Raw genomic sequence first — 19927 nt, 5'->3', positions numbered from 1 at the left:
TTTATTTTTAGCAAGAATAACGAAGGAAAAAAAAGCAGACACAAATTACCTGCCATTTGAGATGGTATAGGGCATTAATTAAAATTCCTCTAATAACTTAAGGGTATAAAATTATTTTAATTTTTGAAGTGTCCAAATGTTTTTATCTGAAAAACATACCAAAAGAGGAGAGAATGCACAAAGTAGTTCCATCGTTAAATGGGCATTGTATACGAAAGAAAATTCTACAAGAGGGTACAGTAGCAGCCCTGGTCATATTCGTAAGTAAATAGCTTCTCTTCTTCTGGGACTTACTGCAGAGACTGTTGAGGCTCTGTCTTAGGCTATAGAAGGAATAATTTAAACAAGGGCTCTTTCACTAGACCATCTGCTGCAGGAGGCTAAATGATCAGCCTATCTCTCTGATAGCCATTCATAAAAGAATGGTCACTTCTCTACCCGGAGACTTGTGGCAGATCCTCATGGGAAAATATAAAACTAAACCAGCCCAGTGGGCTAAACGTTAATCTCTATTCCTAGCTATTATGGAAGATTTTGAGTACATTAAAAACGCAATCACATGGGTTGATAGCAAACCACGGTCAGGGACTAATTCATAGGAAAGCAGTTGATTCAAATACTTCTTGCCTGATACACTACCTTTATGGGAATTAAAATTGGGACATGTAGCTGCCTACCAAAATAAAAACTCCACCAGGACTGGAAAGCAACTGGAGTCAACAAATAGATATTTTGGGTCATTACCTAGAAGTGGCTACTTAGGTACATGAAATGAATGGTCACAGAAGGACCCAAACCAACACCAGCACCAGAAAAGGCACAAATGGTTAATCATAATTGTCCAGTTTCTTAGTAAGAGTTGTAAGATTAAAAAATGCATTGGGACATATCCACAGGAATGATGGACCAGCATAGAGCTAATAAATAGATTTTATTACGTGGGTGGTTTTTGTTTGTTTGTTTGTTTTTGTTTGTTTGTTTGTTTTTTGAGACGGAGTCTTGCTCTGTCGCCTTGGCTGGAGTGCAGTGGCATGATCTCAGCTCACTACAATCTCTGCCTCCCGGGTTCAAGCGATTCTTCTGCCTCAGCCTCCCAAGTAGCTGGGACTACAGGCTGGCACCACCAAATCCGGCCAATTTTTGTATTTTTAGTGGAGACGGATTTTCACCATATTGTTTGTTTTTAACAACAGGAAGATTAAGCAAGATTTGAAGGCCATTGAGACTTGGTTTTTTTCATGGAAGTTAAATCTAATACATGACAATTAAAGAATTGAAATTATTAACCGGGCGCGGTGGCTTACGCCTGTAATCCCAGCACTTTGGGAGGCTGAGGCAGACGGATCACGAGGTCAGGAGATCGTCACCATCCTGGCTAACACGGTAAAACCCCATCTCTACTAAAAATACAAAAACAAAAAATTAGTTGGGCATGCTGGCCGGTGCCTGTAGTCCCCGCTACTCGGGAGGCTGAGGCAGGAGAATGGCCAGAACCCTGGAGGCGGAGCTTGTAGTGAGCCGAGATTGCGCCACTGCACTGCAGCCTGGGCGACAGAGCGAGACTCCATCTCAAAAAAAAAAAAAAAAAAAAAGAATTGAAATTATTTTTGCCCACCAAGTTACATTCTTCTGATGAAGGATACTATATTACAGCACATGGTATACAACAATGTTCAAAGAAACACCATATCAAATGAACATATAGTATCCTTTATCATCTGCAGAGTAGTGGAAATATTTGGAATCATTAATTGAAATACCTGCTTAAAAAAACTAAAGTCAGGGAAGTGCAGTGATAAAGGACGAAAAGGCTCATTTACTAAGTTGTGCATTAAAATTAAGCATGAGACGATCATGTGGTTTTTGTCATTTGTTCTGTTTATGTGGTGAATAACATTTATTGATTTACATATGTTGAATCAACATTGCATCCCATGGATAAAGCCTACTTGATTGCAGTGTATTAGCTTTTTGATGTGCTGCTGGATACATTTTGATTGTTTTGTTTTTTAAGATTTTTGTGTCTATATTCATCAGGATACTGGCCTGCAGTTTTCTTTTTTGTTGTATCTCTGCTAGGTTTTGGTATCAGGATGATGCTGGCCTCATAAAATGAATTAGCAAGGAGTCCCTCCTCCTCAATTTTTTGGAATGGTTTCAGTAGGAATGGTACCAGCTCTTCCTTACATATCTAGTAGAATTCAGCTGAGAACCTGACTGGTGCTGGGCTTTTTCTGGTTGGTAGGGTTTTATTACTGATTCATTTTCGGAATTCACCATTGGTCTGTACAGAGATTCAATCTAAATGCCCATCAATGGTAGACTGGACTTTAAAAATGTTGTACACATACACCATGGAATACTATGTAGCCACAAAAAAAGAATGAGGTTTTGTCCTTTGAAGGAACATGGATGGAGCTGGAGGCCATTATCTAAGCAAACTAATGCAGAACAGAAAACCAAAAACCCCATGCTCTCACTTATAAGTGGAAGCTAAACATCAAATACATATGGACACAAAGAAGAGAACAACAAATATTGGGGCCTTCTTGAGGGTGGAGGATGGGAGGGTGAAGACAGAAAAACCATCTTTCAGGTGCTATGCTTATTACCTGGGTGACAAAATAATTTGTACATCAAACCCCCCCATGATACGCAATTTACCTACGTAGCAAACCCGCACATATACTCCTGAATCTAAAATAGAAGTAAAACATAAAAATAAAACAAAAAAGGTAAACATGAGATAAATCAAAGATGGTTTACTATTAGATAAATTTCCTAGATACAGAGGTAGAGGAAACACGATTTGGGGATGAAACCGGCACTTATCTACAAGTCTTTCCAAACACATCACAATTTCCTTCTTCTCTGCCTTACGCTATAATTTCTGAGTCCAGTTTAAAATGAACAGTTCTTGAAGCATCACTCATATTTAAACAGGAGTTACTGTCTATAGTTTTTAATTTAACTGAATTCAGAAGGGGTTGCTGGACCAGATGAAGGACTGGCAAATGACAGTCATGGGGAACTGTGGCCTGCTGCCTATTTTTGTAGGGCTCTGACTACAATGGTTTTTACATTTTGACATCTTTTTAAATTTAAAATAAGAATAATATTTTTATAATTAAAATTATATTCATAAAATTTATATGAAATTCACATTTGTGTCCATAAAGTTTTACTGGAACACAACCATGTTCACTAGTTTACATATTCCCCATGGCTGTTTTCACACTATCTGGGTGCAACAGAGTAGTTGCAACAAAGACCACAGAAGCTAGAATGTCCCGTCCTCTCACCTGGCCTAACTGGGCCTTCAGGGACAAATGCTTTGTTACCAAGTAGAAGTAGCAGGCCAATAAGTGTGTACATTTCTAATCCTACCCCATATGAATGAAAATAAATCATGAGAGAGGTACTGGCACGATTCTTATTTCCAGTGAATGGATTAGCTCGATGGTGAAGCCTGATGTTTCTTTTTGGAGAGGAAAGTTTGGGTTAAAATAAGTGATAGATAAAAAGAAAGTGACATAATTACCTAAATAAGATATTTAACAAATATACTATTAAAAGGGAATATACTATTAAAAGGGAATAGTTATGTAACTATTAAAAGGGAAAATCAAACATAGCTTTGTTTACCTCTAGACAGCCTTAGAGCAAGAAAATAATTTTGTCTCTTACCTTTTATTCAGACACCTGTAAGAGTGAAATTGTCTCTCTAAGACCCTACCATTTCTAGAACAAAATGCCATGGATTTGGGAGGCAGCGGGCTTTTACTGGAGTGATGTACAGCATATGCTTCAGTGAAACAAAGGAAATTCAGGTTTCACACACACATGCTGATGTGGTTTGTATCTGGAGATAAAATGCATCCTGTATGACCCAGTGGTGGTAGGACAAAGAAGTCTGTGTGTCAGTTCTATGGATGGATCTCTCAATGAATTACCCTCTCCTACTGTTGCTGTGCCCTTTGCCTGTGATACAGCCCTTTTTTGAGTACAAGCTGTTTGAGTCCTCTGAATTTCTTCAGCAGTCCAACACCAACATTCTTACCACCTGGTAAAACTAAACAACTTAATATATATAAAAGCAAATAAAATACTTCTACATGAAAACTATCTCAATAAATGTCTATGTCTTTCATTAAATACTGCTTCACTGATTAAGTAATGTATATGTATAGAAAGCATGTCCCTATATCTGTTTCATCTGCAAAATGGAGATAACATTTTTGAAATCAGATTTTAATTCATAAATGTATGTAAATAGTTTTCAGTGTAGTGGGTATTCAACAATATCTATAACCATATAGTAAATATGCAATAGATCACTGAAGCTATTATTATCATTAATATTACTCAAAGGAAAAATAAAACATGATTAGTAGAAACCTGCTTCTTTGTTTTTTATTAGTCTGTGTAACAAAAATCTTTTCTCCAGCACATTGATCACACAGGTAAGCAGCAGTGAGATGAAGGAGCTTATAGATATAGCAGATACAAAACCCCACAAGGTAGACATATAAAAATTATAGCAATATAATAAGCACATTAATAGTAAAGGATGGAAGACACTATACTAATGTAGAGAAGAAATAAACACTTTCTTGGAGGCCAGGAAATAGATCTTAAAGGAAATGATATTTCATGTGAGATTCAAACTTGAATATAAGTTTGGTAGGTAGACATGGACAAAATCAACACTTAGGAGAAACAGAATGTGAAAGACCAACAAGAAAAAGAAAAAGCATAACTGTGAAGCTTCAAAAAATCAGCATGACTAGAACTCAGAAAATTCATTGTGATGGGTGATGTGAGGTAGGGAGGAATCAGAAAAGATTTTATAGACCTGACAAGGAGACTGAACTTTACTCAGAGAGTGATCAGGGAGCCATTGATGGATTTTAAGCAAGCGAGATGCATAGACAGATGGACCATGGTTTCATGAGTGTGGATCCTGGATTACAGTTGGGAGTTAACAATATATAATGTTCAGGTAGAAGAGCTATTTCAGACACCAGTTTCTACTGTGTTTAATTTGCAATATCTAGTACAATAGCCATATGAAATGAATTTCATATTTATCAACACATAAGAAATACTTACAAAGTATCAGGTTTGTTACTTCACAAAGGTGAAATACTAAAATATTTGAGAATACAAAAATGGGCATTTGTAGCCCAAATAAACATCAAATTCAAGAAAAAAATTATCTGAAAATTTCATGCAAATCATGTACGATAGAAAAATTATAATGTTAAAAACTGATTAAATTATTGAGAAAAGCAATGGTGTTCCAGTAGAAAAGTACAAGCATAAATAATTCACACAGTTAAAGCAAAATAGTCAACAAGTAAATGGAAAGTGTTCAAATTAATTTAAGTAATTTTGAAAAGAACAGTAGAATATTTAATTATAAAATTAGTAAGATTAAATATTTAAGCCTATACAGTTATGGTAAAATCAGTTTACATATACATAGTTTGAGTCAGCATAAACAGATACGTATACATTTATAAACAGAATGCTAGGGTTTAACCAGAACCCTAAAAATGCACTAATATTTTGTCATTTCCTTTTTACTACTTAAAATTTATGTAATAAGTTTTTAAAATATCATGTACAATTAATTTTCCTGCAACTTCATTACAACAAGAAAAACTGAGAGAAGTTTCACTATCCAAAAAGATAATAAATTATATTATAGAAGTTATAAGTAATTAAGCATACATTAAAATAATCAAAATAATATTAATGATTTCAAATATAATATGAAATGTAAAATCTTCTATACAGTTCTTAAATGATTTTTAAAACTATCCACAAATATTCAAGAAAATAGAAAACTATTGAAAGTGATTGAGAGACAAAGAAAGGAGAAAGTGTAAAGCTGGACTGTTCTGGAAACAAAAAGTTATTCTGATTGAGTTGAAAAAAGGCTGAAGAAGGTAATGAAGGTGTTTTCCATTAGCAACCATTCATAAATTAGTTTCAGGGCACAAAATGTGATATAAAACATCTGAGAGCAGTTTTAGTTAACTTGCACAGTTCTGCTATGAGACATATATTTCTAAAATGGTTTGGTCCTGAGCATCGGTAGGAAGAATATGTTCTGTAAGTAAAGATGGGATGTATGGCAGGGACTTTATGGAGTACAGCTGGAGAATGCTGAAGCTCTCAGCAAGGGAGGAGGCTATGTATTAAGTAAACTCTTGCATGAGCATCTTACGTGATCCCTGGAGGAAAATAGTGTGAGTAGGACATCACAACCTGTTCTCATTTCTTTGTTCAGTTAGGAGATAAAAGTCAAATAATTATCCATTAAAACTTATCACCTGCAGTGGCTCAAGTCTGTAAACCCAGCACTTTGGAAGGCCGAGGCAGACAGATCATGAGGTCAGCAGATCAAGACCATCCTGGCCAACATGGTGAAGCCATGTCTCTACTAAAAATACAAAAATTAGCTGGGCATGGTGGTGCATGCCTGTAGTCCCAGCTACTCAGGAGGCTGAGGCAGGAGAATCACTTGAACCTTGGAGGCAGAGGCGGCAGTGAGCCAAAATTGCACCACTACTGCACTCCAGCTTGGGCAACAGAGCGAGACTCTGCCTCAAAAAAAAAAAAAAAAAAAAAAAAAACCTTATTAACTGATGAAACAAAATGGGCACCAAAAACAGAGAACACAAAACAAACAAAAAAGATGAAAATAAAATGTGTTGTAGTTAGTAACATTATATAGAATTTTAGAAATAATTTAATGTTTGTACTTAATATGTGCATATATAAATTAATTAAAAGATTCTGAAGGTTTTTTTTTAGACAGGGCCTCATTCTGTTGCCCAGGCTGGAGTGCAGCGGCACGATCTTGGTTCACTGCAGCCTCCACCTCCTGGATCAAAGAGATTCTCGTGCCTCAGCATCCTAAGTAGATGGGATTACAGGAGTGTGCTACCAGTCCCAGCTAATCTTTTTATATTTTTAGTAGAGACAGGGATTCGCCGTGTTGACCAAGCTGGTCTCAAACTCCTGGCCTCAAGTATTCTGCCCACCTCGGCCTCCCAAAGTATTGAGATTACAGGTGTGAGCCACTGCAACTGGCCTAATTAAAAGTTTAATAGGATTTAGCTTCAGGTCTTTGAAGATTGGTTTTTCTCTTTACTTAAGTAAATATTTCAGATTTGGTCTCTTTATTAGAAAACTTGCTGAAAAAAATTTTCATCCTATCGAATGGTATCTTAAAACTGTAATAAACATTAATTGTGGAGTAATGTACATAAACTATGTGTTTACATACAAATTATTATAGTTCTTTACCATATATTACATTATTTATATATTAATATTTATTTATATGATGTGTTATATCCACACAGATGATTCTATTTCTCTAGAGACAATGCCAATTCTAAATTATTTTCGTATTTTGCCACCACAATTTATACAAATGTATACATATGTACATACCTATTTTCTATTCATCATAATCCGGTTGTATTTATATCTCGGATTTTTTGTTTGGGGTGAGCTTTTGCTTCTTTGTTTTATGATTCTTTGTTCATTCTAAATTTTCTTCACTGAAAGTATATTATGTTTATAGTCAGAAAAATAATAGTATAAAAAACTTACCCAGGTAGTATCTTAGCTGAACTAGTGGGGGACAGACACGGCTCAGCTTTCTGCTAAAAGATTTCATGACAGGCAAAGAAAACAAAGGAGAATGGAATTGAATAGAGATTTAAAATCTGTACTCTTATCCCGACCAACGTAAATCTTAGGCATGAGAGGACTACAGTATAAAGCTACTCAGATCCTCTACCTTGATTTTTGTGTTGTTCTGTATTGTTATCTTCTTGGAGATACTTCACTAGAGTTTACACTTGATTTGACTCCAAAAATTTACAGTGTTTTCTTTAACGATGATATTATTAAATACTTTTGTATTCTGGATTACATATAGTTCTCTGTTTCTTAATCACTAATGACAAGTGGTAATGACTTAAATGAATAAAATGCATCAATGACATCGTTGAAATATAAGCTGTGTATTCTTTAATGCAGGATATTTATTTGTTTTTTTCTCCCAAGAGAAATTTGTAGATATGCAGAAATAAAACAAGGACAATTATATGACCAAGATAAATATAAACCAACTTTACCAGTTCACAAGAAAAAAAACTGTTCTATTACTCCCGTGAATATAGCTTTGTATCTCCTTCAAATCCCCTATAGACTCATGCAACATGCACAGAGAAAGAATCGGTATCAACAGTGAAGTGTCTTAGTAACTAAATGCCCTGATCATTATCTGCATAAATCATTCTGTGAGTAGAGAGGGATGCCTCAAAAGGGGTCTGTGTCTTGACAGGCGCAAGGTCTAGAAGAGCCAGAAGAGATGACAGATGTAGCCCTTATATTATTTGGGAGCATTTTATGAAAATCAAGTGAGAAGGAAAGATGTAAAGCTTTGGGGACTATGTATTCCCCAAATATAATATTTCTATTCATAGAAATATTTGAATTATTTCTAAAATGGACAAAAGCCTTGATAGTTGATACCTACTTTCTAATATGTATTTTTGTCAATATGAAAAGAAGAATTCCCTAGGAAAATCAAGGAAGAATTAAATAGAGAGCAATACCATGTTCTTGGGCTAGAATATTCAACAGGATAAATAAATAAATTTTTCTCAAATTGTACTATAGGCTTAACCTAATTCCTTATTAAAATTTCAACAGAATTCTTTGTAAATATAGATCATTTCATATTAAATTTATATTAAAATGCACAGGAGTTAGAATGGCTGAAACTTTTTTTAAAATAATAAAGTTGAAAGGATCACACAAATCAAATTTGAGGCCTCAAAATATAGCTACCATATTAAAAACAGTATAGTATTGATAGAGGGATAGACATAAATCAATAGAACAGATAGAGAATCCAGAAATAGAGCCACACAAATATGCTCAAGTAACTTTTAACAAAGATGCACAAATAATTCAATAGAGAAAAGATCCCTTTTTTTTTTTTTTAGTTCAGGGCTACCTGTGCAGGTTTGTTACATAGGTAAACTTGTTTCATGGGAGTTAGTTGTACAGCGTATTCTGTCACCAGGTATTCAGCCTAGTAGCCATTAGTTATTTTTCCTATTCCTTTCCCTCCTTCCACCCTTCACCCTCCATTAGGCCCCAGTGTGTGTTGTTCCCCTCTGTGTGTTCATGTTTTCTCATGATTGAGCCCACACTTAGAAGTGAGAACGTGTGGCATGTGGTTGAGAAAAGTTTCTTTTCAACAAATTGTGCTGGGCACTAGCACTTTCTTAGCCAAAAAATTAATTTTGATTTAATCTCACATATTTTACAAGACATAACTCCAAATGGTTCCTATATCTAAATGTATAATGTAAAACAATCAAACTTGTAGAGGAAGAGAAAATCTTTGTGACCTGGGGTTTGATGGAATTGTTCTTAAACAGGACACCTAAAGGATGACCCATAAAAGAGTGAAATAATAATAATACTTTATCAACATTAAACACTTTTTCTCCGTGAAAGACATTCTATGAGAGTGAAAAGATAAGCTACTTATTAGGAAAAAATATTTGCAAATAACATATCTGACAGAGGACTTACACACCAAATATATAAAGAATGCTCTAAACACAGGTAAAACAATCCGATCAATAAAGGTGCCAAAGCCTTGAACAGATCTAACAAAAAAGATATTCAGATGGAAAATAAACGTGAAAAGTTATTCAATGTCATTAACCATTAGGGAATACACATTAAAACCACAATGATATTTACTATGTATCTAATAAAATGCTTTAAAAAAATTAAATGAAACACGCTGGTAATAGTAAGTGCAAGTGAAAATTCAATACAATGGATCTCTCATACATTGCTTGTGGAAATGTAAAATGTCATAGCCACTATGGAAAACAGACAATTTCTTATAGAGTTCAATAGCACTTTTCATAAAACCCAGTAATCTCACCCCTGACTGTTTACCATAGGGCAGGAGATGGCAAACTATATCTTAGGAACTAGCTGTCTATTTTCTAATAAAGATTTACTGGATGTGAGCCACACCTTTTTATTTATGTATTGTCTATCATTACTTTGGCTCTATAACTACAAAGTTAGGTAGTTGTAGCAGAGGCCATATGGTTCACAACCTTAAAATACTAAACATATGACCCTTTGAGAACAAGTTTGCTGTTCAAGTAAAACATTGCACAAAATTGTCCATCATAGCTTTATGTGTAATAGCCAAAAAGTAGAAGCAACTCAAATGTCCTCAGATAAGCGAAAGAATAAACAAACATGTTACATCCATACAATGGAGTACTTCACAGAAATTAAAGGAAATGAATTATTTATAATGCAATAGCTTGGCTACATTTCAAGGACATTACCCTGTGTGAAAAATATCCAAATCAAAAAGTTGACTTACTGTATAATCCAATTTATATAATACTCAAAATGACTAAATTACAGTTATATAGAACATACCAGTGATGGCTAGCAATGAGGGGTGGGGGAATGTGGGGACCATAAAAGGACAGCATATGGGAGTTTTCTGGAGGTGATAGAATAGTTCTGTATACGACTGAGTAGTTCTACATATGACTGATTGTGGTGATGGTTACATGAGTGCATACATGTTGTAAAATTAATATACCACACACACACACACACACACAAACACAAAGGCAAGTTCATGGGAAAGACCATGAAATTCAGTAAGGTTGGTAGCTGAGTTAGTAGTAGAGTACTAATGTCAATTTCCTGGTCTCAATTATTGTACTATAGATATAAGAGATGGAGGAAGTTATAGTTATTGGAGGAAGCTGGGTAAAGGGTACATGGGCATTCTCTGTACTATTTTTGTAATTTATTATATGATTCTAAGATTATTTCAAAACAAAAATTATTTGGATTATATAGGCTGGGATGTTTTATTTTTATAGCACTTTTGAGGATGAGAATTTTCAATATTCAAGAGTTATAACCAATTTCAGTAATTTTTCTTTGAGATACTTAAATCTATCTCAAATTTTATCAGTAATAACTTCTACAAGCCGGTTTCATATGTATTTGAATGCTATAATTTGCCTTTTAACCCTTTCATATTTTTTGTAACAACAAACAGTTTGAGACTTAATTTACTTTCCCTGCACTAAACCTGGAATCCACAAAAAAAAGAGGTCCCAGTTTCCTAGATTTATAATGCTGTGTAAGAAACTTATTGGCATAAAACAGCAATCATTTTATTATACTTAAGGATACTGTTAGGAATTGATGCAGGGCACTGAGGTGATGACTTATAACTGTTCCACAATATTTGAGCCTCAGGTGAAAAGATTTAAATGGTTTAGGACTCAAATAACTGAGATTTGGAATCTGCAAATGTCACTCACATGTATGACACCTGGGCTGATTGCCTGGGCCAACTGGGACTATCAACCAGAAGACCTGCATATGGCTTCTGCATACAGACTGAACTTCTTGCCGAATGGCAAAAGGCTTCCAAGATAGTGTCAGAGAGATAGTCTTCCAAAATATAAACCCATAACTCTCTAATATCTAGCAGAGTCACTACCGCTGTATTGTATTGACAAAAACGTGCCACTAAAAAGTACAGATTTTCAAAATGAGGGAAATGTGATTCTAAATCTTGATAGGATCATGGCAAAATCACATGGCAGAAGAACAAGTGAGATAAGACACAGTGGAGTGAGAATCTTTCAAAATAAAATTGCCCACAAAATTGAAGACAAAGTTATTTTCTAACCTGCCTTTTTATCTCTTATCAAGTATAGTTTCCTTCTCCTTTTATTTGTTGCTAATGTTTCCAGGAGGGCATAATCTCCTGAAATTACTCAGAACAAGAAACAAACAGAAAAGGGTAATCTAAGTTTCTAAATTAGAAGAAATATTCAGCAAATAAAATGGAGAATAATTGTTGAGTACTGGGCTTCAAAAAAAAATAGACAAGAGAAGATAGTGTTAATTCAACTAAAAATCGGCACTAGCTCTGTCAAAATTAACTCTGTGCTTGCAAATAAATAACATCCCCTGGATTCAGACAAACCAATGTTTAAAGGTCAGAGAGATTAGAAGAAGCCAACAAAAGACTGAGATGGTGAAGCCTTTGAGACAGAAGAGAAACCAGGAGAATGTGGTGTTCCATAGACCATGTGAAGCAGGTATTTCCAAATGGAAGGGGAAAGTCATGAAATTTTTCTGAGTATTCAGTTTTGACCAAGGGTTTGATTAGATTGAAGAAGACATTGGTGACTGTTACAAGAGGGGTTTAAGCGTAGTGGTGGGAATGAAAAAATGAATTAAAGTAGAGATTGTAGATAACATATCGGAGTCATTGTATTATAAAATAAGAAGTGAATTAGATTACTAGAAAGAGATTTGGGTTCTATGAACAATTTTTTGAGCTTTTGTTGTTGCTCTTCACGATGAAAGATGTTTGGTATGTTTGCATATTGGTGGAAATAATTTGGAAAATGGAGAAATTAATGATACAGGTGAGAAGGAATAATTGAAAGAGCAAAATCTTTGCATAGAAAAGATGGGATCAAATTTAGTAGAGACCATAACAAGATAGGAGTAAAGATCAACATCCAGTGAAGCAGGAGACAATGCAGAAAAGGATGCGTGTGAACAGCAGGTAGTTTTCTTCTGATTGATTCTATATCTAGATGAAAAAATAAATGAAGTCATTAGCAAAGCACAAGGTGAGGATTGGTGGTTAAGAAGCGAGATAATGAAAACAGGGGAGGGGAAAAGCAGTGTCAAAATTATTTAGGACCGTGATCATTAATTTAAAGCAAGGCAAGTCAGCACAGTTGCCTTTGTTTTTCTTGTAGACACACTCTGCTGCTTCAATTCAGGGACAGGGCAGGTAGAGAATTTATTTGCAAAAGATTGAGGTTTTCTAAGACTTGGATTACAGATAGAAAGGAAGGAATGGGCAGGAGAGTGTGTGCAAAGGACTGACTTACAGTGATGAGCCACGGAATCTAATTTAGATGTGGTGGGAAGAGAAAAAATGAAGGGAAGAGAATAGTGAAAAAGTGTCAGGGTCATTGAATGTTTGGAACAAATTTAGTAGAGTAAGTGAGCTAAAAAGATTGTTGAAATGGTCTAGAGTGTGATGCTTAATATTTAGATATTTTAGGTAGTGTAGTAATTGGAAATGACAAGGTTTAGATAGACTAGAATCAATAGTGGAGACTACTAATAGCTCACAGGGACTTCTCTGGTTTCTTGATTGGACATAGCTATGTGCATTCCCATTGACTTCTGAACCACCGTCAGTAGGCTTCCTCTTAGTGAGATCATTGGGCTATCTATTTCTCTAAATTTCCCCATTAAATGTTAAATTTCTCGCAGGCTGGGCACTTTGTTGCTTGCTTCAGCTAGTATCCTCTAGACTTACTAGTCTTCTCTGATTGTTTCCCACTGTAATCTCTTTGTATTCAATAGGATCCTCGGGCATGGACGTTTCCAAGCTATAAAGTCACTCTTCGCCAGCAGGGGAGCAGAGCTTCCAGTCCACGTAGCCTGCCTGCCCATCCAGGGTTCAACTTCTGAGCCACGAAATTGGGCTGCGAACAGAGGTGGATGAAAGCATCCGTTCTCTTTTACTGAATTTTATGGAGACTTTCTGCAATAAATATTTCCCAACATTATGCTGTTTGGCCTATTTCCAGAGACAACCAATGGTTACTTTTAAAATTTTATCCAGGTTTATTGCTGCCTTTTGGTGGGGAGTGAATATACCAAGACCCTCACATAGCCATTCTCGAAGTCCCACCTGAACAAAATGATTTTGAATTATAATTTTGTTCCTTCAAACATTTCAGGAACCGTTACTTGGCAAAAATTATTCTTTTTTTTTTTTTTTGAGACGGAGTCTCGCTCTGTCCCCAGGCTGGAGTGCAGTGGCGCGATCTCCACTCACTGCAAGCTCCGCCTCCCGGGTTCACGCCATTCTCCCGCCTCAGCCTCCGGAGTAGCTGGGGCTACAGGCGCCCGCCATCACGCCTGGCTAAATTTTTTTTTGTATTTTTTAGTAGAGACGGGGTTTCACCGTGTTAGCCAGAATGGTCTCGATCTCCTGACCTTGTGATCCGCCCGCCTCGGCCTCCCAAAGTGCTGGGATTACAAGCGTGAGCCATTGCGCCCGGCCGGCAAAAATAATTCTTGATTAGATCTTTTATAGTTTATGAAATATTAAAACTGTTAAGAAGGTACCTAATTCTTAGTGCCAGTTTTAAAAGGAATTTACAACTACAAAATTGATACTGTCGTATTAAGATGAGGACTGATGACTTGCACTTGCTTGCCTTTTGAAACAGCTGAACCCTTGGCTAGAAAAAAAAAACAAAACCCGGGGGGCCGGCGGTGGGGAGCTTCCTCTCTCCTCTAAACAGTCCATTTCTGATTATTCCAAACTCAGAGACTCGGTGACTACAACAAGGAAATTGAACAGCAGTTATTTTGCTCACATAAATATTACATAATGAGCTGAGAATATTATTGTGAAGACACTGATTAGACACTATTTGCTTATTTCACACAACCCTCTATGAACTTTGGTGTTTTCCACAAAGGGCTTTACTAAACTAGCTTCCCGTTAGTACACTGAAATTCAAAGTCATGCTCGTAACTGTTAATGAAAGCAGATTTAAAGCAACACCACCATCACTGGAGTATTTTTAGTTATATACGATTGAGACTACCAAGAATGTTGCTCTTATTCAGCGTAATCCTAATCTCATGGGTATCCACTGTTGGGGGAGAAGGTAAGTTGAAAACAGATCCGAATATTTTAGTTCCTTTTCAAATGTATTTATTGATTGTGTGTGTGTATGCATAAGAATATTTTTAAATGAATAAATAGCTGAGGATAATTTGAAGGGGTATCACAATATTCATCTATTTTCTGGAAATATTTTCCAACATGCAATTAGCAGGAAAATAGAATGAAATTAATTCTCTCCGTTCTCTAGTTTGCTAAGGGTAAATGGTCACCAAATAGATAATGTAAAGAGAAATCAAAGGAGAGAAAATCTGCTATAATAAAGGTGACATGGTGAAGTATTAATGTAATTCTGCATAAACTCTGCAATGCCACTGACTAGAAAAATCAACCCCAAAAAGATTTGGCTGCCTTCAATATGTTTTTAGAATTTTATTTTCATAGATTTGATAATTTAAATTTCAAATGTTATTAAAATGAAGGAATTCTCATTTCAGTCTAATTATCATTCAACAGGGAAATATATTTTAATGAAACAATAGAAAATATTATTTTTATATGTAAACCAGTGAACTGCCAAAAAATTGTTTCTTCTGAGCTCTTCCACAAATTTTAAAAGTGAAATAATATATCACTTCTTTATTAATACTATAAACTGATTCTTATAACATTGTAAATGATCCCATTTTATTTCATGTGGAAATTAAAGCCACCATATCAAAAGAATTGCAAACAAAATCTCTAACAAGGTCTAGGACACTGATTAAACTATGTGTGTACGTGGAGTTTCAATCATTGTGCTATATACTCTTTGATTTCCAGAGAATTTTTATTTTACTGCTTTACTGCTTTCTAGTGTTTACAGATCTTTACATTTTTTGAACACTTCCTTCTCAGTCCTGATATAAAAGAAAAATATGAACCATAAAATGCTTTCCTTTTAAGATATGCCCTTACAAATGTTGCAAAACATTATTTCTGTGGGCCTAAAATTCATTTTATTTTGTTTTCACTTTTAGCACTGAGCTATAATCACAAGAGTGTGATTGCATGAGTGTATTTGATTTTTCTTAAGTCTGTGTTTATGATATTTATTAAGTGGCTTAATCATCTGTTACAAATGGCATTACACAAGGATTTCTAAATGGGGGTGGAAGCAGAGGAAGATAAGTGAAAATTACGAGAATAATATGTAGAATTTTGACAATTCCTAACCCCAGAAAACTTTCAAGCTTCGGTCCAGTCCCAGGATAAACTTTAGTGAAATTCTATCTAAAAGTTGTCTAGGTGTTAAATGACCTCTAGGTGTGCGTTACACTTTTGTTTTGGTGTCTATTTAGAAACTGGCCAAACAGCAGAAATAACAAACGAAAGCAACACTTTTGTACAAATAGAAAACTGCATGCTTCCAGTAGCAAAACATTAATCAAGCAATATATTGTGCTTCATGCTGTAGCAAAGAAGCTGGAAAGAATATGACAACCCCACCCACACCTCACTACTACTTAGAGTGTCCTAAAAGAAAAGCAAAATGTAAATAGGCAAATAAATTGCAATGTTTTATATATAGGTAATTGTCTCTCTCTGTGTGTGTGTGTGTGTGTGTGTGTGTACACTCATGCATCACTTAACGATAGGAAAACGTTCTGAGAAGTGTGTCGTTAGGCAATTTCGTCCTCCTGCAAACATCATGGAGTGTACTTACACAAACCTAGATTGTATAGCCTACTACCTAACTAGGCTATATGGCCTGTCACTCCTAGACTGCAAACCTGTACAGCATGTTACTGTACTGAATACTGTGGGCAACTGTAGCACAAATGTAAGAATGTGTTTATCTAAACATAGAAAAGGTACAATAAAAATACAATATAAAATATTAAGAATGGCAGACTTGTATAGGGCTCTTACCATCAATAGGGTTTGCAGGACTGAAAGTTGTTCTGGGTAAGTCACTGAGTGAGTGATGTGCAAATATGAAGGCTTAGCACATTACCATACACTACTGTAAACTTCATAAACACTGAATACTTGAGCTAGAGTAAATTTATTTTATTTATATATTTATTTCAATATTTTGGGGGGAGCAGGTGGTTTTTGGTTACATGGATAAGTTCTTTAGTGCTAATTACTGAGCTTTTGGTGCACCCAGGATAGACTAAATTTATTTTTAAAACTTTTCTTCAATAATAAATTAATTTATGGTAAGCTTTCTACTTTATCAACTGAAAATCTTTTAACTTGTAACTCTTTTGTTTTAGCTTAAAACACACCTTGTATAGATGTACAAAATATTTTTTTCTTTCTATCCTTATTCTGTAAGATTTTTATCTTTTAAATATTTTATTTATTTATTTACCTTCTACACCTTTTTGTTAAAAACAGACACAAACACACACATTAATCTCGGCCTACAGAGGGTCAGGATCATCAGTATCACTGTCTTCCTCCTCCGCTCTTGTTCCACTAGAAGGTCTTCAGGGCAGTAACACGCATGGAGCTGTCCTCTCCTATGATAACAAAGGCTTCTTCTGGAATAGTTCCTGAAGGACCTGCCTGAGGATGTTTTACAGTTATTTTTTTTTTAAATGAGTAGAAGAAGTGAACTATAAAATAGTGATAACAACTATAGTACATTAAATACATTAACCAGTACCATGGTCATTTATTATCATTATCAAGTATTGTGTACTATACATAATTGTGTGTGCTATTGTTTATATGACTGGCAATGCTGTAAGTGTGTTTATACCAGCATTGCCACAAACATTTGAGTAATGCATTGGACTATGATGTTGTGGTGGTCATCAGTTGATAGGAATTTTTCAGCTACATTATAATCTTATGGGACCACTGTGATATAAGTGATCAGTCATTGACCAAAACGTCATTATGTGGTAAATGACTGTATGTCTGTATATATGTGTGTGTGTGTGTGTGTGTGTGTGTGTATATCCCAGAAGAAATATATTCACAGTATTCTATCAGAATGTTGAGACAAGGAAAATTATTTTCTGCTTTTGGAGTGGGTGGTTGTGTAACGGCAGGCTTGCAAAAGGAGATAACACTCCTAGCACCATTGCAGATGTGCACAATGGTTATACGATGAATGTTGTAGAGCAAGTTCTGAAGGACAGGTAGAATACAACTGGATGATGAGAACAAAGTTATTCTGGATAGCAAAGAATATGTAAGTACATGTGTATGAAAATCAAGTGCTATAATTTTGCAATTTTCAAGGAGCAAACGATATTTAAAAAGAGTTATGATAGGTTAATACTATCAAGACATGAGGGAGTCTTCCCCTCAGTATCTTCTCCAAAACTATCTAATGTCAATTTTTAAACAGTTAGGTAGTAAATTTAAGGTTTCACAAGGTTAAATACCACAAGAATTATTTCAAATATTGTGCAACATTAAATACTACTTCTAGGTAGTTAAAAAAGAGAAATTTCCCTTGATTTGTCAGCTGAATTTCTGCATGCTTTTTCTAAATAAGGTGAAAAACAAAACAATTTCTTATGCAGCAATGCTATATTCAGAAAATACCTTGAGCTAAAAAATGAACACACTATATTGAGGAAATATCTCGAGCTAAAAAAGCATTCAAAGATAAAGTACATCAAATCCATAGAATGTACAATACCAAGAGTAAACCCTAATGTAAACTATGGACTTTGAGTGACAATAATACTGATGGTGAAGGGGGCTATTCATGTGGCACAGAAGAGGAAGTGGTATATAGGAAATCTCTGTACCTTCCACTCAATTTTACTGTGAAAAAAACTGTAAATAAAAAATTAAGTCTAATAAAAAATATGTGTATATATATAAAATATATATATACACAAGAAAAAATAGAGTCAAAACATGAATATTTCACCCATTTTCTACATTGTTTTAATGTATCTTGCGCCATAGTGCATATGGATGTATGTGTAAGTGTCTATATACATATATCCAGTAGTATCCTCAGTATCCTTAGTATCCTTAAGGAATTGTTCCAGGACTCTTTTCACCCCCAGCAGATACCAAAATCCACAGATGCTCAAGTCTCTAAGAGAGAATGGTGTAGTATTTGCATATAACATATGCACATCCTCTCATATAATTTAAATCATCTCTAGATTATTTATAATATCTAATATAATGTAAATACTATATAAATAATTGTTATATTGTATTTTTAATTGCATTATTTTTATTGTTTTATTATCTTTTTATTGTTTTTTCTTTTTCAGGTGTTTTGGACTTGCAGTATAATAAACATTTATATATACAGCATTTACCAGAATTTAGCTCTAATTTTATGTCAGTTGAGTTGTTCTTAGTGATTTTCTTATACTCTCTAAATTATTTCCACTGAAACCATATAAACTTTTTAACCAGAAAGTAATCAGAATATTAATAAACAAAAAATCAAATTACCTACCCAACATTTTTACTGCACCAGAAAAAAAAAATAGGACAGATTTTTCTGGTGGAAATACCTATGACAGTTGATGAGAATATAAAAAGAAATAAATATGAGAGCTGAGAACAATCCTATCACTCCTCTACTGTGAACTACATAGATTAGGGAGATTTGCCACTGTTACAGTCTGCCTTCATTCTTAAATTGTTGTGTGAGGATATTGTTCTTGAAGACATTGCAGAAGAGTTCATATTTCATATCACTCCAAAATATAAATTTTTTATTCACTAACAATGACCTCCTCGGTCCGGTGTGGTGGCTCACGCCTGTAATCCCGGCAGTTTGGGAGGCCGAGGCGCATTGATCACCTGAGGTCAGGAGTTCAAGACCAGCCTGGCCAATATGGTGAAACCTTGTCTGTACTAAAAATACAAAAAATTAGTCAGGTGTGGTAGCAGGCACCTGTAATCTCAGGTACTCAGGAGGCTGAGGCAGGAGAATCACTTGAACCTAGGAAGTGGAGGCTGCTGTGAGCCAAGATTTGTGTGATTGCACTTCAGCCTGGGCAACAAGAGTAAAACCTGAAACTCCTTCTCAAAAAAAAAAAAAAATGACCTCCTCAAATACTCTTGTATTCTTATTTAGTGATCTTTCTTCATTCCAAATTAGTACACTGGAAAGCATTTAAGCTAAAGGCATTTAAGCTGAATGAAAAACAAAACTAT

The 19927-nt window shown here is 35.0% G+C and overlaps 1 protein-coding gene across 3 annotated transcripts in view; it reads left to right on the top strand.

Moving 5' to 3' along the window:
* The first annotated feature begins 14664 nt into the window (after window positions 1-14664).
* Window positions 14665-19927, top strand: part of CFHR5 (complement factor H related 5) — a 32067-nt gene continuing 26804 nt past the window's right edge. For 2 of the 3 annotated variants that reach the window (XM_054558648.1, XM_009239720.3), the window contains exon 1: window positions 14774-14831. In XM_054558648.1, coding sequence (XP_054414623.1) covers window positions 14774-14831 — 58 coding nt within the window. Of the gene's footprint in view, window positions 14832-19927 lie in introns of all 3 variants that reach the window. The other variant, XM_024232363.2, reaches the window with a different exon arrangement.

Source organism: Pongo abelii, chromosome 1 (assembly GCF_028885655.2).
Source record: "Pongo abelii isolate AG06213 chromosome 1, NHGRI_mPonAbe1-v2.0_pri, whole genome shotgun sequence".
NCBI classification, from domain to species: Eukaryota; Metazoa; Chordata; class Mammalia; order Primates; family Hominidae; genus Pongo; species Pongo abelii.
The sequence above is the reverse complement of the archived record's forward strand: the minus strand, read 5'-3'. Positions and strand labels throughout refer to the sequence as shown.